Genomic DNA, 21,598 nt, shown 5'->3' on the forward strand with positions numbered 1-21,598 from the left:
TATATTTTTATATATATATATTCTTTTTAAAAAAAGACATATTGGCTGCATATGTCACAGCGTCATCTGTTGTTAAACTGTGCCTGGGCTGACTGCACTCATTTGGTAGTACCAACACCTGTCCTGTGCAGGAGGACACATGTCACATAGCTAAAGACAAAACCCCACTCCCTCTGCAGACAATGATGAGGCTTTCATAGGTGACAGCAGGCACTCTGAAGGAGATGCTCAAGTTTAGATATTGGGGATCTCAGCTATGTCACACATTTTCTTTTGAGTTTATCAGGAAAATGTTTACAAATTGAGATACAGGACACAAAGTGAAATAAAAGTAATAATTTCTGCCCTTGCTGCTGTTGGCAATCAGGTCCCATCCAGCAAACTCTACCTTTTGACCATGAGTAGGTATCAGTCACCTCTGTCATAGAATCATAGACTCATAGACTCATAGAATGGTTTTGGTTGTCCTAGCTGAAGCTTCTAACTCTACTATCTGCAGATATACCACCCTTCAGGAGATGGTTCTGGCTTGCCATACAGCATGCTCTCTTACTCACACTCTTTTCCTAGCCTGGACATCTGCAATTTGGCTTCCAACAGCTCCTGGATTTCCTGAAAGATGATACAGGCCTCACCAGTAAAGCCACTAATCAAGTAGTTCTTGAAGCAGCTGCCTGCAGAGCTTACAGGAAGCTGAGCTGGCAGGTTCTGCCTCCTCTCAGCAAGACCAAAAGAACTGCTGTGTACAGAGGTGACCTCAGTCCAAGGTTCCCGAGCCCTGTGCCATGGCCCAGGGCTTGCCCAGAGGTTGTAGTGATTACACCAGCACTTTCACTAAATTCACTCAGACTCTCAACTTTTTGCTGCTCAGTCTTGGTAAATCTTCCATTTCTGCATTAGGGTCCTCTCAGCAACAGAGTTTCAGCCTAATGGAAATTTCGATGGTGGGAATACTATATAATTTATTTATTTTTACACTGAAGAGCACAGTTCTAAATAATAGACACATTAAAGCCTCATTACGACACCAGAAAAAAAAAACCAATGGGCATTTAACAGGGTACAGTCGAGATATCAAAGAATCCTTACAAATACTACGTATATTAAATTGGATGCAGTTGGGTCTTCTTGGCCATAATTTTATATGTGTAAAAAATGAACAGCTGTATTTTTCATGGGATTTTTCCCATCCAATTTCAATATCATATTAAAATGTTCACAGCATTTTCAAACATCTTGCATTTAAAGACTTTCAAAAAACCCCTTACAGTTTTGCTACCCTTGTTCTGAACCTAAGGAAGTACATTGGATGACCAGTTTCGCTACCTTTGTTCTGAACCTAAGGAAGTACATTGGATGAGGTTCCTTGTGGTAAGTACCTGAGTAAGCTTACCTGTGGTAAGTACCTGAGTAAGCTTACCTGTGGTAAGCCACTGAGTTCTGCTGCAAGAGCAGCTGTTTCTCACTCCTCCCATTTGAATAGCTTATATTTAACACAGGATTTCTTCTTAAAAGCTATTGTAAACAGTCAGACAAGACCATAAGTTCTGTCAGGTAGGATAAATGCACACAGGCACATAATAGTATCTGGGGAAAAAGTCAAATTTTTAAATCTTATTGCTTTCACATTCTGCACCCAAAAACTTACCCAGGCACCATTACTGAGGTAGTCCAGACTTGCAGAATATCCAGGTTGGTAGAAGCTATTAGGTTGTGTTTTGTTTTGGAGTCGGTCCAGGAAAGCATTATTTACCCTTAAAACACAACAAAAATTTAACAGTTGAAAGTAGAAATTTAACATTCTGTGAGCTGCCTTGTAGTTCAACGTCACCCATCTTCCTATGCTTTTCAAGCCTGTGCTGCATAACCATGGACCAGCAGGAGATAGGGTGGATTTCACTTCCAATTCACAAGTTGCATCCTTATTCTGTGATCCATTGTGGTTTAAAGGCTGCTGTGAAAAATGCACCAAAATTCTCCGCAGAAAGACAAACTGGATACTACCACCCACCTTATCAGGGAGGTTAGCTGACAATTGAAGTTATGCACTCTTTCAGCCTTCAGTACACAAGAAGAGCTTCTAGAAGTGCCGATTTCCTAATGCCAATGAAAAAACTCTCTTAAGCTTGCTACTAATAGATGCAATTTGTGTAGCTGGCAACTTCCTCTACCATCCAGCTTTGAAATCAGCTCTAGTATTTTCTCATACTGTTCTATCGATCTGGAAAAAGTGTACAAATATAAATACAAATACAAATACAAATACACTTCTCTTCAATCTGTTTCAAATACTTTCAGGCCTTCTGAAAACTGTTTATTCCCCTTATTAATGCTTAGGACTGACACACATGCTTAGACATGACTGCTGCTTTAATATTTTGAAATGTTACTAGTAAGAAAGATGTAAAATGCAAGACACGATTATTTCCATCTAGGGATATGAGATGGACTGAATCGAAAATCCTTCATTAACTTCTATGGATAATTATCTCAATATCTTTGCTAGATAAAAAAAAAAAGTGAAAACAGTACGGAGAATCGTTCACTAATGGTTTCACTAATAATCTAAACCAAGAAAAAAAATGGTGTCTTTATTTTTGAGACCAAGTGTTGTTTCTTTTTACCAGCAGAAAAAAAAGCTGAGAATGAAGTCATGCTTCAAGATAATGGAAAGTCTGTTAAGTGACAGAAGTGCAAGATGAGAACCTCTGAGAATGGAGAGGGCAGAGGGCTGGGCACAACCTGGGGCGTGGAGCAGTGCAGCTGCAGAAGGCCTTGGACAAAGTAGCCCATTCAAAAATAAAGTGAAAGTAAAAAGATAGGTAGATAGATAGATAGATAGACAGACAGACAGAATGCTTGCCAGATGAAGTTACTGTACTAGTAGTTACCCACGAAACTACTAGTGGTTCCCTACGCTGATAGACAAATGAAGTAGAAAAGGCACTCTGGGTCATGCTGCTTTACAGTGAGCCGTTGTAGTGATGGATATTAGTGGTTTATTTGAAGATAAACTTAAACTAGAGGTGATGTCAGAGATCGTCATTGCAATTATCTTCTAAAGCATGAATGGCTGCAATTTTGAGATCCTTTACAAATAGGAATTCAACTGAAATGTATTCTGCATTTTTGCATCATACCTTCTCTGTTCATTTTGATGTGCTCTTGTTCTGGCTTCTTCTTCCTGCTTTTGCTTAAGTTCCATTAGTTCAGCCTGGGAATGATAAAGTGACAAAAAGAAACAAAATCAGCAAACTTACTTTTACTTAACATACCTATGTTGCAAACCCGATTAATTCCACATGGTGCTAACCTCAGCTAGAGTCAAATGTCATTCCCAGAACTTCTCTCAACAGCATTTTATTTATGTGACAGCACTACGCTAAGAGTTTGTTGTTTGGTTTTTTTGTCCTGTTCAGCATTGCACTGGATGAGCTTTGTTTGTGCCTTGAAAAGTGGGGAGCTGCAGGATTAGTTAGGCTTCAGAGTTGGGGTTGTTCAGCCTGGAAAAGAGAAGGCTCCAGGGAGACCTTATAGCAGCCTTCCAGTACCCGAAGGGGGCCTACAAGAAGGCTGGGGAGGGACTTTTTACGAGGGCCTGTAGTGACAGAATGAGGAGCAATGGATAAAAGCTGGAAGACCGTGGGTTTAGGCTAGACATAAGGAAGAAGTTCTTTACCCTAGGGGTGGTGAGGCACTGGAATAGGTTGCCCAGAGAGGTTATGGATGCTCCATCCCTGGCAGTGTTCAAGGCCAGGCTGGATGGAGCACTGAGCAACCTGATCTTGTGGGAGATGTTCCTGCCACAGCAGGGAGGTTGGAACTAGATGAATTTTGAGGTCCCTTTCAACATAAATCATTCAATGATTCTATGATTCTATGATTCTGACACAGTCCTACATGGGGTCGGTTAGCTCAGTGGTGCTGGCAACAAGGACCAACACTGAGGTCACGGGTTCGATTCCTGCTCGGTCCCCATGTGTTGCCAGGTCTAGTCGAGAGGTGGCATCCCTGCCCAAAACAGAGATGTTGGACTAGATGATCTCTAAGGTCCCTTCCAGCCTGTGCCATTCTATGATTCTATGATTTAAAGGGGTATGCCAGACACAAGTCTGCTGCCCCTTGCCCTAAACTACAAGTTTGAATTTTCCTGTAGGTCCAAGGCAGAAGACAGTTGAAATCATCTAGCAGACGCAGACATAGGGTAAGTAGTGCCCTTAGGGTGCGAAGAAGACAGGCCCTTCTCTTCCTGCCTTTGTGGAGCACGAGGAGAAGATGAGAATGGGAGTATGTTGGGTGGTGGGTCACTTCCAGCATCCTGGAGTTCTCCCAAAGCTGAAGAAAGGCTAATGGCACCTGTTCATGTGGTGAAAGCATGTGTAAGCTGCCAGCATTGCAGCAGCTTGCCACCCTTATGTTACGTAATATTAAGGTATATAAACAGTGTTACAGGGAATTGTTTTCAAAGGAGAGTTTGCTTATGCAATTTTAGCCAGGGCTGTCAAGGAAACACAGGTTTTATGACTCTGCTCTGCATGTACAGTTGTTTGTCTGGGTCCTGCTCCCTGCAATGTATTCAAGAACTGAAGATGTAGATTTTTCTGCAAAGAAAATTTGGCTCACAGGGTGAGGGGGATGGGATAGGAACAGGTCCATCTTTCATATTTTCCATAGCAACTGAGCAGCAGCAGGAGTAGGAACTAAAATAAAATTATGTGGTTAGACAAAAGCTTCAATAACTGAATGGAACCACAAAAGTGGGGTTTTTTTAAAAAAATCAATTTAAGTGGAACATTAAATAAAAACTATGCAATAAATGTATGAAGAAAATCAATAACTGCGAATGTGTTGTGTATCAATATTTGTCTAGCCCTTAAAGAAGAAACAGGATTAAGAAATAAAAAAGCCAACCTTAATTTTCACTGTTTTAAATAACTATCCAACCTGAAAATTAAAACCCAGTATCTGACTTTCCAATATGCTGAGTCCTCTCTTGGAGTAATGTCCTGAAATATATTGCGTGTATGACGCAGTGCTCAAAGTATCTGGAAAATTTCTAAACCAAGCAATACATACTAAAATCTTTTCTCAAAAAAAAAAGGCAACTGACAATATCTCTATGTTTTATAGCTACACTGTGCTATGAGGTACAGAATTCACAATTATTTTAACAAATAATAGCTTGAAATAGAAACGAGCCAACGTATATCTGAGGTGCCATTATTGGAACCTTTAAAATACCTATTATTTACAGGAGGTTTGTATGTAGTGCACTACACAACAGGTAGCAGCAACTGTGAAGGCAAGGAGCACTTGGAACCATGCACCAAGCAGGAACATCCTTGGAGCCAGCCAACACCTTCTTAGCAATCTGTAGAAATCGCAGTTGAAAGGTCTGCACAGGTCCCTTACACCAAACTCATAAAGGACATGCTAATTCACATCTTTAATTATTTCATCTATAGAAGAAGCAACGTACAGAATACAACAGCTACCAGCCTTATGCCCATAAGAACTAGTTTTCAAAAACTTTTCCTCTGTATAGTTTCTGGGAATAAGCCTACATTTGATAGGAAAGCAACTAAGACTCTCCCTTTTCCCCTAACTTTTGATTCCAGCATCCTAGTTCTTAGAATACCATGAAGTTAGGACACTTATCCCCCAATTTAAAGATATCCACGAGGGAGGCTGAGTCACTTCTCTAGCTCTAGAAAAAACTCATTGCACGGAGTTTGTTGCACTAAGATTCTGCTACTGAGGAAGTGGTTTATCATTAATTTGAATGTTAGTAACAGCAGAGGTATAGGAAGAGGCTCAGTGTTTGCTAACATGATTTCAAATGATTTGCTAATACGATTTTCAGATGCTAATATGATTTTCAGATTTTCAGATGTCCTCCCTGTAAGTGCACAGTCGAACCTGGAGCCAAGAAAGAGAACTTAGCACAGTGCCACTGCCTTGTGCAGACTAATTTTACATGAATATGTTACTCAAATCTGTGCCACAGTAACATCAGTGGTTTATACACATTTCAGGCAATGAGTGCCACCTGTGCAGAAGATGGAGTTAAAACTTGCAGTTATGGTATGCCTGTTTTTTAGACAATTCAAACTCTTCATTTAGGTGGTCAGCAAAGGCACAGAGAAGTATACAGACTTAACAGCAAACCAGAGTGCTTCCACATGCCCACTTGGGAAGGCAGGACACATGAGCCTCAACTGTCTGGAAAGAGATTATTCAGTCTGAGATCATCACGAACATCTCAGTAAGATTACTTCTGCCTGAAAGAGGAAATTGGCTTCATTAGCCTATGATATCAGGTCTCATGGCCAAAAAGTGCCCTGCACAGTTGTTCAAATGAGGAGGCAAACAGCAGCTAGTCATCCAGATGGAAATAGCCTTGAATCCAGAAGTTGTCCTGTCCCTGTCCAAGTTTTACAGTCTGGCTCATCTGTCTCACAGTATTTGAAAACAGTGATTGAATCACTTCTGCTAAAAAGAAGCTCTGTGCGTAGGCTACAAGTAATCAATGTATTTAACTGGTTTCACAGCATGCAGAAATGACACAATATGCAAACTGTTAATGTATAATTACCTTTCTCCGTTGTTCTTGCTTCATTTCCTCTAATCTTCTGGTTTCATCCTCTCGAAGAGTTTGCTTATAAGCATGGCTTCTACTCTGTTGTTCAGCAGAGAATATAAACATATTGGTATGGGGAGGCAGGGGCCAAAATCCCAAAACTTATTCCCAAATTGTTATACAGATAACCAGCGAAAAAGAAATGGTTGAATTATTTCAGTTATTTTAAAAACAGATGAGTCTGAAGACTAGAATTTAAACAAGAAGTGGTCTAAAGGCTCTCAGTCATTCATTTTGGCTGAATGTCCACCTGCACATCACAACGAGGCAGCTACAGCACATCCTATTCCGTGTTCCAGTGTCAAGGGCAAAGATACCCTATGCAGTCAGAAAACACAATCAGGACGCATAATAGTCCAATAGGTTATTCTGGGAAGAAAGAAAAGTACTGAAAATATTACTAGGATAACAAAGCAGAATGGAGGCCTGGTAACAGAGGCAAATCCAGGATTATTTGTGGAAAGGCAGTATCTGAAAGGGCCTAAAGGAAATCCGGAATGGGACTTTTGACAAAGGCATGTAGTGATAGGACAAAGGGTAATGGCTTTAAACTACAAGAGGACAGATTTAGATTAGATATAAGAAAGGAGTTCTCCACTGTAAGGGTGATGAGGCACTGGAACAGGTTGCCCAGAGAGATGGTAGAATGCCCCTCCCTGGAAATGTTTAAGGCCAAGTTGGTTGGATGGGACTTTGAGCAACCTGGTCTAGTGGGAGATGTCCCTGCCCATGGCAGGGGTGTTGGAACCAGATGAACTTTAAGGTCTCTTCCAACCCAAACCATTCTATGATTTGTGGAGGTAGGGCACCAGAAACTGATAGATGAAACTAATTGTATTATTTGTGGGACAGTCAAGAGAAATGAAAATCTGAACCATACATCATGAACAATGTATTCAGATGTGTAACAGGTTTTTGTTACAATAACTAGCCCTGGTCTTTCAGAAGTTGTAGCTGTTAGCAAAGGGCCAGCCTACCATTAGGGTCTTAGAGGATCCCTGGGATCTTATGCATATAAACTTATACTGGAAACTCTTTGAGCAGGGACATAATGTAGTACACTAAATAATGAGTCAGTGCAAGTTAATACAAGTGTGCAGGTTTGACTTTAGTGAGGAATTTGTTGCAGGTCTACATAATGTTCTTGAAACTTGGTACATGTATGCAGAATGACACCATTAAAACAACAGGCACATAATTTGCTAAAAAGACTGAATAGAGAAAGCAATTATTAATAGCTCAATTCTGAGCTGGAAGGAGTTGTTATATGTGTCCAGGGAGACTCATTCTGGGTCCAATATTATTCATTACTCTCCGTAATGGTTTGGAGAATTGTGTGGAGTGTATGTTAATCAAGTTGGAAGACAATAAAAATCTACACAGGATTGTTAACACTTTGAAAGACAGGATTAAAATTAATTATGAGCTTGATTAAATAAGCAGACTAAAAAAGTCACCAGTGACAGAGTCACTCCAAATAAGTTAAATTTGTTCACGCACATCGAGTAATATTTGACATGGAACTACGTGTGCTAAACTAATATCAGTATCAAAAATATTATGAGAGGGAAAAAAATCAATCAACGTCACATTGCCCCAAACCTTCTTCAGGACACAAATTTTGAATTTTAAAAATCACATATATATATGCCCTCCTTTTATCATGCATGTCAGGCAGGCATTTCTTAAGTTTATCACACCACCCTATTTCAAATACATTGTCCTGAATCTTTTAATTAGTCGAGACAAAGGACAGGTCCAAGATAACATCAAAATTAGAGTTCAAGTTTTCCCACTGGTTTAGCATTTTGGTACTACGTCAAGTTTATTTAGATAATAACTCATTGGTTAAGTGCTTCAGATTACTCACATGGAACACAGAGGCTGTACGTATGACTGTAGACTGTACCTCATCCAAGCTGGTTTGGAAGATATTTCGCTAACTGCATCGCTGCATTATAAGCAATTGATTTACAAAGCTATAGAAATCATGCTGTGCAAAAGACATGTATAGTAATATCAGCTAGCATTAAACAACACTATAGATAAAATATGTATTTTTTCTCCTTGGATACTAGTGAAGCCAAAGATGAACTAAGATATATATTTTGGGATAACTTATTAAGAAACCTCTAAAAAACTTGAATAAGAAAGGCACACATAGGTGAAGTAGAAAGCAAAGGCTAAAAGTAGGACCTGTACACCAGAAGGAATTCACCGCTCCTTCAGGCATCCATTCGCTTCTGTATAGATATGAAGACACCATATCAAAATGCTGAAGGACATGGGCTCACTTGTCTTCACAGTTCCATGTTCACATCATAGGAAAGGCTGTAGAGCTGGGTCTTCCTTACCCATGAATAAGCTCCACACTCTTTGGAGTGTCAGGTTCTTCAAGAGAAAGGTAGAACTGGTTTCAAGACATGTTTTCTCCCTTCCCATAGTCCTTCATCTTGCCCGTCCACTGAGGACTACAAAAGACTGAAAGCCACTCTCCTGCATTTGACCTTCTGAGCAGCAATGTCAGACAGAAATTGTCTCCTTCAAGCTATATATCTGCCCACATACACTAAGATATCTTTAGGGTTTTCAGAGACACAAAATGACCTAAGGAATCAAGGAGCAAAGGAAGTTATTTCCATGTGTTGAGTTTGCCTGGCCAGATTTCAGTGGTGGGGTGGTCGTAGGGGTGGTTTCTGCAAGAAGGTGCTAGAAGCTTCCCCTAGGTCTGATAGAGCCAATGCCAGCCAGCTCCAAAGATGGACTCACCATTGGCCAAGGCAGAGCCTATCAATAATGATAGGACAGGAACGTCTCTGTGAAAACATATTTAAGAAATGGGGAAAAAAAGAACTCCAGCATGCAACAACTGGCAGAGAGAGAGAGAGGACTGAGAATATGTGAAGACACCAAGGTAAGTGAAGAGAGGGAGGGAGGATGTGCTCCAGGAGCTGGAGCAGAGATTCCCCTGGGTCATGGTGAAGACCATGGTGAAGACCATGGTGAAGCAGGCTGTCCTCCCACAGCCCATGGAGGTGACGGGGTACAGATGTCCACCTGTGGCCCAAGGAGGACCCCAAGCCAGAGCGGGTGGATGCCTGAAGGGGGCTGTGACCCTGTGGGAAGCCTGCACTGGAGCAAGTTGCTGCCAGAACCTGTACCCCATGGAGAGAGAGGAGCTCACACTGGAGCAGATTGACTGGCAGGACTTCTGTGATGCCACAGGGGACTCGCGCTGGAGCAGTTTCCCCCTAACGGACTGCCCCTCATGGAGAGAGACTCACATTGGGGAAGTTTGTTAAGAACTATCTCTCATGAGAGGACTCACACAGGAGAAAGTGTGTGAAGATCATCTCCCATGAAAGGGATCCCACAATGGCCCAGGGGAAGAGTGAGTAGTTGTGCCCCAGAGGAAGAAGGAGCAGTAGAGTCAACATCAGATGAACTGACTGCAACCCCATTCCCTGTCCCCTTACACTACTCTGAGGAGGACACAAGAGTGATGTTAAGCCCATGAAGAAGGGAGGGGTGGGAGGAAGGTGTTATTTTCAAGATTTGTTTTTCTTTCTCATTACTATTCTGTGATTTTGATTGTTAAATAAATTTAACTGATTTCCCCAAAATTGAGTCTGTTTTGCCTGAGACAGTAGCTGCAGGTGATCTCCCTGTCCTTATCTCAAACCATGGGCCCATCACTATATTTTCTCCCCCCACCCATCTGAGGAGTGATAGAGTGGCTATTGGTGGACACCTGGCCACCAGCCAGGATCAAACAACTACATTCCACTTTTCCTTTTCATGCAATGAAAACCAGGAAAGATACTAGAGGCAAGAAAGAGATGTCATTTATTCTGTTTGGAGAATTTTCTGTAATGGGAGAGTCTTGCACATTTCCAAGGCTTCTGAGGAAATATGGAGGTAAATCTTTCCCTCCCTTTACTCAGCTATTGCTGTTTAAAGTTGTATAAAACAGAGGGCTGCCCAGATTGAATACTGCCAAGTTACTGCTGACTAAGGACTATTGTTTAACAGTAATTTCTGTCCACGTGGCTGCCTACTCTCTGTCTTTCCCTGGTTACAAACATTCCTGAAGGAGAAGTACTTCTCAGGGTTTAATATTCCTCACTGCAAGTTTTTACGTCAGCAAGAAAGCTTGGTTTAGACACGGAGAGACTAATCATATGTGAAAAAGCCTTTCAGAGGCAATTAGAATAATGAAATTTAGGCAATACTTTATCTATTTCCTAATTACATTGATACTTAACAGGCTCATTCAAATTGGGACAAAGTCCCCAAGCATCAGTTTTAGGATGCAGTGAGAAATAAGCTTATCTTCTGACTAGATTTTCAATGTAGTAAAGCATCCACTGACGTGAACCAATTGAGATTTCATAAAATCTTGCCACCAGTGGAGGGGTACAGAGCATATTTAAGATTCCAGTCTGACTTTAGAATATAAACCAGGGTCTCATTTATCAGACAAAAAAAATATGTGACTCATAAAGGCTGTCCCATACTACACAGGATACTCTGTTAGTGTGTAAGACAGCAACCTCATTCCCCCAGAACATCTCCTTGGTAGTCACTGAGTTATGTCTGGGCAATTAAGCCCAATTAGAATATTCTAATACTACACTATTGACAGCACCTGGAAAGATGACAGAAAATATAGCACATGCCATGGTTTTGCTTACCCATGCTGTAGATTCTGGGCCATAATCAGCAATGTGACAGGCATCACTCTTTGGCAAAACGAAGTCCAATCTGTTCAATAATTCATTGGTTTTGCTATGAAGAAATACAATCCAAATAGAATTGTTAGTGCTTCCATAAAAATAAACACAGCTTTTTATTCCACCCTTGGAATCTAGCCTGGAGATTTTTTCATGTGACTGCTGAAAAACATCACGGGTGGAACAAAATGTTTTGGAGATAGACAGAAGGCAATGGGACAGAGGATATAGAACCTATACTGTGGATAAGATTTGCTGGGAGGAATTTTGAACCAAACAGCTACTGTCATTTGCATATTTGGTGTCTACAGCAGCTATGCTTTCTTTCCTCACTGTAAAACTCCTAAAACACAGAGTCACATACCATCAGACTTCATCACGATGCAACTGCTTCACTGAAAGGTTGCAAATCCTTCTACCAGAACTATAAATCTCAGACGAGTAATTTAAAATATTATTTTAAAGAATTTTCCTTAATGGCTAATACAATGTAGCCTTACTTAATCAAGCAGAAAGACTTTGAAGCATTTCATAGCATTGAAAAAAAGCACTTGTCTTTAGCTAAAGCAGAATTGCACAACACTGTAATTTCTTATTCTGATGGGAGTAATTTTATTTTTCCAGTCACATCCCTTATAAATCAGATTTTCAAATTAGCATCAGTTCACTCAACCAAGTACAGTTGAACAAAGTCACAAGTAACAACAACAAGAACAACAAAATATTAAGAATAGGAGTTCCAATGCTGTGATCAGGAATGTTTCCTAAACTGCAGTCCCAAGCATATCTATTCAAGTTTTGCTCACTCAAAAGAACAAAGTTAGAGGAAAGGGGCAATTTTATTTCTGTATACAGCTTTGGAAAACATGAAGGAACTGAAGTGAGAGCAGAAAGAGTGCTTTGAGAAGCGTTCAGCACAAAGATTTGCTCTGCTAACAGGGCAGCCAGCTAGCTTGGCGGGGGAGAAGATGCAACTACCAAAGACAACTACTTAACCTTGGAGAAAAAGCCCTGGCTGCCAGAGTGATGATGACTAACTGCGGAAACAGACTACCTAGTGTGTTTTTATCTTTCACTCCATGATCTGAAATGGTGAGGAGATGCAATTTTGGAAAATGTCCGACTGGCCAGCAGGTATACTGAGGAGAAATGGAGAAGAACAAGAACCCACAAGTTCTTCTCTGCTACTCTGCACAATACGTTACCACTTCATGTAGAGAATACTTGATTAAGCTGTAGCAAGCCATGCTTTTAAAGTCTCAGCATTCCCAGTTCACTCACTTTCCTCCATTACCTGGGCAGTTACAATGGACCTCAGCCAGCGCACAACACAGAGAGAACCAAGCGAAACTAAGATTCCCTCATCTACCAAACATCTGCATATCACAGGATCTTGGTTTGAGCTAGAACAGAATCAACTCTATTCAGTGATTTTACTTTTCAGCTCAGTCTCTTCTAAGAGAGAAAATTTTCTGAAATTAATGGCACATTTTATCAGACGGTGTTTGCTACTAGAAGTGATAATCCTTGATGTTTACAGTCACTATCCAGGATGGGTATGCAGAAAGGCTCTTGCTTTTACTTGCTCCTATAGTAAACAAGGTCATTCTTAAATCTTGTGTAATACGCTGGGGTTTCAGGAAGTAAAGGGGTTGCAAGAAAGTAAAAAAGTCACACCTCTGCAGAGGAATGCACAGAACAGATCACAGAATCATAGAATCATAGAATGGCCTAGGCTGGAAGGGATCTTAGAGATCATTTAATCCAACCTCCCTTTCATGGGCAGGGACGCCTCTCAACTACCTAAAACTGATCGACATTCCATATATGTCATATCCAGTATAAGGCTGAGGGATCACAAGGGTTGAGCTTTCTTCTTCAGTAGTTGGCATCTGAGGTGGACTCTGTCCATTCTCCTGCCCTCAATCTTGATCCATGGATTTCTGAATCCAGTTCCCAAATCCAGTTCTTGAATCTGGTTCCAGCCTGCTGCTGAGTGTAGATTGGGACTTCCCCTGTGCTTGCCCGGCAGCACCAGTGGTGATTGCTATAGGGGGGTGGATTCGATATTGGGTTTGTATGTTTCTTCATTATTTTCTTATTTGTATTACTATAATTTTATTGAAGGTGCTTTAGTTTGCTTTTCCACCCTGTAAGTCGCTCTGCCTTACTCCCTTTTCCCTTCCCTTTTGGGAAGATAGAGGGGTTAATAGAGAGGATCTGTCATTCACTAGCAGCTGGCCCAGCCCTTACCCTTGACAGAATGTTAAATAAATTAACAATAATCTTACCCAGTGTTAAGCACACTCTGCTTTTTTTCCTGGAAGATGAGTGGTTGAGTGATGAGATTGCACAGAATAATTTCAAGAAAGTAAGTTTTAAATTGCAGATTTTGTGTTTCTCTACCTATGCTCAAATTTCTAAAATAATTTATTTCTACACCAGAAAGTCTAAGAACTCCTACAGAAAGTCTAGAACTTGAGAAGATTGAAGCTCTGCAAAAAAAATCTGGCAAGTTGTGGATATACCCGAATGTCCTAATTCCTTATGGACAGCAAAAGAATGACACAGGGTATGTGGAAGTTCTCATTATTCGCATAAAAATGGTGTGGAGGAGTAGGAAAGACACTGCATTTCCTGAATCAACATACTGATAGATGAAAAGCTAAATCCGTTTTGTTATTAGAAAAGATGGTTATAAGAGTGGAAGCAAATAAAGTTTCTCAGTAAGACTGCACTGCCTCTGAATACAGTAAACACCGTACTACACTAAATTATGTAATACATTAATACAGTATTCCTACCACAAGAAAGGGACTCATGTTTCTGAACCTCACTAAAGACAAACTCAGTCAAGTCAGTCATATAAGTTAATTCATTTTGTATCGTCTCTAGGGAAACCTATTAAGGCATCTACAGTTGCCAGACTGTCAAAACATTGTCTGAATGGTATTTTTCATAATATTAAACCTATAGTCATCACAACACAGATCACAGCATAAGCCATGGGAAAGGGGGAAGTCTGAGAGATGACAGTTCAGTTAATGCTTCAGAGAGGAAAGCATTAACTCCTGAAGAAAATCAACATGTCAAAGTGTCCATAGGTGTTCCACATTCAGACAGTTGGAGCAACATCTCATTGCTTGCTAAAACTTGAAGGGCAAATCAAAGATGCTAATAAAGTTTATATCCCTAAACTAATTAATATTAAGGAAAGAGGAGTATGAGCTGAAGAAATTATTTTGAATATGGAAGCATCCTGATACAATTCAAAAACAGATAGGCAAAAGGAGGTACACAATTTAGACAAACCAAGAAGATGTCACACTCTCAAGAGGCTGCTAACCTGAGCTCTGACTACCCCTAAGCATCAGGCTGAAGAGAGATGTTCAGAAGCACTGGTTAAGCTGGAGCAATCTTATGAGAATATTTTGTCTTTCTCGGTAGCCCTGTGTCCCTTTACAGTGTTGGGAACAAGCTTTTTACCTCTTCTAATTAAAATAGCCTACTCCCATACAGGTATGTTTAATAGCACCAGCCAATACTCTTAGCACGGGAGCTGAACCACATCTATATTGTGGGAACAGTTCCTGGAATAGTTTTGACCTGTTCCAAATAACTCCTGGCTGCTCTCCAGGAATGAATATCAACCACAAATAATTCCCAACAGGCATTTTGGATACAGACTTCCCATTCTGGGAGGTAAAGAAATTTGCTAGCAACAGAAGCAGACAGTCTCAGTTCTACTGGCTTCATTGACACTGTTGAATTTATTAGTACGGATACAGCTGTGGAGAAGTACAATACTGGATTTGGAGGCTGAAAAACTCCTAAGAGTAGGAAAAAACTGACTCTGCTGTCAGGATCATCAATTAATGCAGTAGCAGGGGACACCGCATGACTGTGGAAATCAGCCAATGTTGCAGATGCTTTCTGTGGGTCCTCGGATATACAGCTTTACATTTCACAACTATTCTTCAGGCAGAGTCCTTTCTTAAAAGTTGTTATGCAAAAGCATATACTTGAAGCTCAACAAGTACAAGTAAAATGCAGAAACATGAATTTGCTAGGTGTTCCACTGAGAACGGTGTACTTTAGGGATGTAGAGCCAGCATCCTGCACTCACAAATTACTTGTAGATGAGGGAATCCACATGCATTCCTATAGTTTGGGACTAAATGCCTGTGCTTCCCTCATTCACACTGGGATAAGATATATAAAAGCTGGAGTAAGCCTGGGTTCCTCTGGTCTAGGTAAGAGCTCCCGCACTCTAACAGGGTCACTAGCCTTTACAGTTGAGAAGCAGAAAGCTCCACAGTTGACTCCAGCGTGCCACTATAGAAGATCTGAAGACTCACAACCAATTCTGCTGTAGGACCTAGGGTCTGAAATCCTGCATAGAATAAGGCCTTTAATTTTGTGTGTCATTTGGTCTTAACTCCTGTCACATCTATGAGGCAAACAGAAGAAAAAGTCCTGAAAAGGATTCACCCTTAGGGACAACCTTGGGGCTGGTTAGCTCAGTCAGTTGAGCATAGCGCTATCAACGCTAAGGTCGTGGGTTCGATTCCTGCTCGGTCCCCATGTGTTGCCTGATCTAGACGAGAGGTGGCGTCCCTGGCGCCAGGAAGGCTGGATTAAAATGATCTCTAAGGTCCCTTCCAGACTAGGCCATTCTATGATGATTCTATGACATGGCTAAGGATATGGGCTCAGGTCTCAGCATCTTCCTTCACCCAAGACTCACTCAGCAGTGCTTGCTAAGATTTTCATTTGAGACTGTATTCCTCTCAGAACAAAGATATAAAGAATACGTATTTTCCTGCCTACACATAAAGTTCTTGGCTTTAAGTCTGTTTTACAGTTACATTAAAATTGCATCAATTAAAAATGCTTCTTATAATCTCCATTACTCATTCCCATTGAAACCAGTGGCAGGTAATTCTTTTGCTTTAATTGAATATTGGATATTGAAGTGCCAGGATACAGAAAAATATACTAGCTTTTATGCCAGTGCTTTTGGAAAAAAAAAGAAGCACAATACTTTTGCATATGTCATAAATCTATTTATTTCTCTTGACAATTTAAAAAGATAATGGTCACGCATTACTACTGAGAACAAGACAGCTCCTGAATTTGCTTTCTCAAGCTGCAGGATCTCCAGCACTACAATTCTGCTCTAATGAACATCCACAAGTATGCTAAGAGCTATTCAAAAGCAGTAATAGAAAATAAAAGCAAAGAATTCCAAGTCAGGTAAATCATTATAGCTATTTCAGAAAGGAGACAACATGAGCAGTCACTAGGACAACAGAAGTAGCATCTAGTGCTGAATGGCATGGACACACCAGCTGCCAAATTTGTTGTCAGCAAGCAATGCTAAAGTGGTATTTCACCATTTTCTTCCAAATCAGCTGAAAAACTAAGAACTATATATAATTTATACATAATGCACTCATCTGCCTAGAAGTTTCACAACAGTTTTTGAACAATAGCAAGACTGCCCCTCTCAAAAAAAGCCAAACCCCAAAACTGAACTTCATTCACCATGCAACTTTTTGCAGCACCAGCTAGCGTATCATACCAGCAAGTGGCTTCTTGCCACTTCAACTTATTTAACTGGGTAAGCGTTCCAACCTCCTCATCTTTTACAGAAATTAATATCAGTTGCTTAACACTAGCAAAGCCTGCCCATAATAAAAGCTGCCCTTCATTTCAGTAACGTCCATGGTGAGTGTGTTCTTTCTGATGCCCTTGTTCCTTCCTCAGTGAGGGCTTTGCCTTGTGCTTTGCTATAAGCATGCTGGTCAGGCATTACCCACAGGCCAGGCTGGCTGGTACTAGGGCCATTACTGCTCCTCTGTCACATGGCCGAATAAAATCAAATGTTAAAATAGAAGAAACTTCAGGAGTTGATGCAAAGGTTGATGAGGTTACCATCCATTTATGCATTTACGTGCATTTACCCATAGATTCTATGTGGGATATGGGGAAAGAGATTCCAAACGAACTTAGGATTTTCACTAGTAAAAATCCATTACTAAAGTGGGAATGAAGGTGGGGGTCCAATAATACCCTTTGCGAAAATAATCCCACCAAAGCTACATATTTCAAAAAGATGCCATTAAGAATGTTGTAAGGAGCCTGAGTGGGGACAGTAATGGCTCTTGCCTCCTCTCACTCTATGCAGGCATTTACCACAGTAAGAAGTTTACACGGTTTAAAAAGGTTCAGAAGGCTACAAGCAACTGCCAGGTAGTAAAAAAATCTCTGTCTGTCAGCAACAAACACACTCTCAACTCTACCTGGATTCTAGTTCTCCTGTACGTCAACTCCAACTCATACATGCAGGACAGAGTCCACTCTTGGGTAATAAGGAAAAACAAACACCAGCCTTGTGCAAAGTTGGCACCATGAACTAATGTCCATTCATGTGAGGGATTCATCTTTTTCTGGAACCTATAAAGTGAAAAATTACAATGTGAAATAATTAACCCATTAAATTCCTGTATGATGTTGATGGCTCTCCTGCAATGCCCTTTACTGGGAAGAGAGGCTATCCTCTGGGTATGCAGTTCACTTGCTTTTTAGCCCAAATCCTTCCAGTAGACACATAACAAGCTTAATGCAGTATTCACAGACTTTCTTGGGAATAAAGGGAAGAATGCACAAGCATACTAAGAAGAAATTGGAAAAATCCAATGGTAATTATCAAAACTGTGCTATCTTTGGTGGGTAGGCTTTCTCATCTGCAAGCTCTTGAGCACATGTTCCTGTTCTTGAGGATAAGAACAAAAAAAGTGGCACTAGTTCATTTCAGGTATAAGGTTTCAAGAAAGTATAAAAATAGGTGTTTTTTTTTAAAAAAAAGGCAACTTTCTCAGCAGAATTATTTTCATCACTTCCCACTCACACCCAGAACTAATCCTTCCTGTCAACCCACCTGCTTTTTTTTTTTTTGTCCTTACTGGATGAAATAATAAAGCTTTCCTCCCACCATCTCATTCAATATTCTTGGAAGTTACTTTAGACATCAATTTTCATTTATTATCTGAAGTAAAAAGCATAAATCCAGTTTTAAGGAAAATACAGCTTTGTATAAGTCTATTGCATAGATCTTCCACTCTGTGTGTTCCATCTGCATGTGCAATCTGCTTCTATATTTTCAGCCAGCTTGCATGGGCAGATTAATGCGTACAATTAGAAAGCAACCTCACAGGCGTTCAATAAACTGCCTCCATTATTACACTCAAGAGAGTCCCTTTGGATGTCTATAAAAGCCTAGTTTTCTGCCTGTTAGCTAAATAATTGACAATGCTTAAAATAATCAAGAGCAAATGAACAAAACGGAGACCATTGTGGTGAAAAGAAGCAAACAAAAGATTCTCAAGGCTGCAAACCCTTTTTGTGTGAGCCCTCTTTCATTCTCTCTAGCAACCTGTATTAAAAGTCTGGTCAGGTTCACATTTGCGCTTCTGTGGGGAAAATTTGTTACCAGCCTCCTGTTTGAACCACACATCATAGAGGACTGAAAACTGGCAAGGACACTCATATTTATCCTGTAAAAATAGATAAATAAATAAAAATTCTGTTTTGATTCAGGTTTTATTTTCTTGCATTTTATGACTTTGGAGAAAAGTGCTTTGGCAGGCAAGTGTATATCAGCTTGGTTTGGTGAACCTCCTGTATTGTGTTTGGAATATGCACTTAGAGGTGCTCTGGCAAATTCTGTTCCCAGCTCGAAATTCTGAGCAGAATATATTGAGTGCACACATGTACCCAAGTGCAGCAGTGCCAGGAATTTTTACAGGAGTACAACCTTCACAAAAACAGAGGCATGAATACGTAACAAAGCAAAAGATGAAGTGAAGTCTACGTGCTAGACTGCCTTTCTCATTACATAAATAGATAGATAGCTATTAGACATGCAGTGGACCACATCCAACATTACATTTTCTGAGAAGTCGAATCCAAATTAAATAAAAGCACCTTACTAGAGAGTTGAGTTAAACCGTCTGGTGAAACACACTGCAGTCCAAGCAGAGATTCATAGAGCCACAGAGAATTCAGCAAGCCGCAGAGAAAAGCAAGTCATGAAGCAGCAATCCCTCATTACTGTTTCAGTGACATCTTTTGTGTCCTAAAAAAAAAGGGATGATGTGAAAAGAGCCAGTCATCCTTCTCTTCATTTCCATTTGGAAAGATGGACACTTAGTCCTTTCCTTCCAAGGATTAGCAATTGCAAAGTATGGACTATGTAAGCATTAATTATCTTTTCATGCACTCTGACAGTCTCCACCATAGGTTATAATGTAAAATGCATTGAAGACACCATTAATCAGAAGGAAGGAGTCAATTTCCTACGTGACTGGTTTCCAGTAGAAAAGTGCGCATGTACTCCTTGTTTTCCAGATCTGGCATCTGCTGAGGCAGAACCACAGTAACACTATCACATTATTGGTGAGACACTGGCAGAGGTTGCCCAGAGAAGTGCTGGAAGCCCTATCCCTGGAAGTTTTTAAGGCCAGGCTGGATGGGGCTCTGGGCTACCTGATCTAGTGGGGGATGTCCCTGCCCATGGCAGGTGGATTGGAACTAGATTATCTTTAAGGTCTCTTCTAACCCTGACAATTCTATGATTCTATGTTAAATCCCTCAAGTGCTTTTCCTCTCTTCACACAAACCATCCTGCCATGCAGCAACTTCCTCAGCCCAAAGCCTGCTCCTGTGTGCTTTTCAGGTTTTTCATACACAGCTACTTTAGGGGATACCTTAGGAGTTTTGTCTGTTTTAGCCACCTACAATCACAGAATCATAGAACTATAGAATCACAGAATGCATTGGGCTGGAAGGGCCCTTTTGAGGTCATCTAGTCCAAACCTCCCTGCAGTGAGCAGGGACATCTTTCACTAGATCAGGTTGCTTAGAGCCCCATCAAGCCTGACCTCAAATGCCTCCAGGGATGGGGTCTCCACCACCTCTGTGGGAAGCCTGCGTCACTGTCTCACCACTCTCATAGTAAAGAACTTCTTCCTAATACCTAATCTAAACCTGCCCTGCTCTAGTTTAAAACAATTGCCTCGCGTCTTGTTGCTCCAGGCACTTGTAAAAAGTCCCTCCTTAGCTTTCCTGTAGGCCCCCTTCAGGTACTGGAAGGCCACTATAAGGTCTCCCTGGACTGTTCTCCAGACTGAATAACCCCAACTCCTGCAGCCTATCCTTGTAGGGCAGGTGCTCCAGCCCTCTGATCATTTTTGGGGCCCTCCTCTGGACCTGTTCCAGCAGGTCCATGTCCTTCTTGTGCTGAGGGCTCCACAGATGGACGCAGTACTGCAGGTGAGGTCTCACCAGAGCAGAGCAGAGGGGCAGAATCACCTCTCTCTACCTGCTGGCCACACTTCTTTTATTCAGTCCAGGACGCAATTTGCCTTCTCGGCTGTGAGTATGCATTGCTGGTTCATGTGCAGCTTTTTGTTCAACAGTACCCCTGGGTTCTTTTTCTGCAGGGCTGCTCTCTATCACATCATCCCCCAAAACAGAGCTTGAGTCCACTGATGTCTGAGGAACTGGTGATTCCAAAAGCAAGACTTGCAGACTTTTCCACAGCACTCTGCATGAATGTTGAACTCACTCTCAAAAGACGCAAACACAACTGTGATAACAGATACAGTTGACTTTCAAGGGTCAGTTGTACACAAGCTATCAAGGCTTTTGAGATAGGAAATAACTGTATTCTGCAGCAGAGATCAAGGTTGCAGACGATTTTTCTCCTTTTGGCATTCACTTACTTCATGTTACATCCTTTGAAAGGGGATTTCAGTGAGAAGTTCTTGTTTTCAATAGTGACAGGAATTTAATGAGAATAACGAACTTGTGGGCAGCATCATACTTTATTGTCAGAGTATGTTAATAACATGAGAATCTTAAGGGTCTTTCCTTATTAAATAGAAGCAGCACTTCATACAGGAGAGGTACTGATTGGGCTGTACCCTGCGGAGACTGATACTGCTAGAGGTGGTGATCAATTTTAAAAGGTTTCCCAGCTAATGAGACTGCTGGTAGGCATTGATCTTCTCAGGAAAATTGTGATGCTGCAGCTACAGATGCTAACAGAGGACAGACTAACAAAGCAGCTTATCTTTTGAAATGGCTCCACAGGCCATGACTTTGCAGAGGTCATTGCTTTATATGCAGCACATGACCTTCCTTCCCCACTCTCCCAGCA

General features: G+C 41.0%; 1 protein-coding gene across 1 annotated transcript in view; it reads right to left on the bottom strand.

The window, feature by feature from the left end:
- Positions 1-1,636: 1,636 nt before the first annotated feature.
- EPSTI1 (epithelial stromal interaction 1 (breast)) overlaps positions 1,637-21,598 on the bottom strand; it is a gene marked incomplete at its 3' end in the record, with an annotated part of 49,862 nt that continues 29,900 nt past the window's right edge. The window contains exons 7-10 of the mRNA XM_009869513.1: positions 11,335-11,428; positions 6,596-6,679; positions 3,141-3,214; positions 1,637-1,754 (exon numbers count right to left, since the gene is read on the bottom strand). Of these exons, the coding sequence (XP_009867815.1) occupies positions 1,637-1,754; positions 3,141-3,214; positions 6,596-6,679; positions 11,335-11,428 (370 nt within the window). The remainder of the gene's footprint in view (positions 1,755-3,140; positions 3,215-6,595; positions 6,680-11,334; positions 11,429-21,598) is intronic.

This window comes from Apaloderma vittatum, unplaced genomic scaffold (genome assembly GCF_000703405.1).
Source record: "Apaloderma vittatum isolate BGI_N311 unplaced genomic scaffold, ASM70340v1 scaffold6095, whole genome shotgun sequence".
NCBI classification, from domain to species: Eukaryota; Metazoa; Chordata; class Aves; order Trogoniformes; family Trogonidae; genus Apaloderma; species Apaloderma vittatum.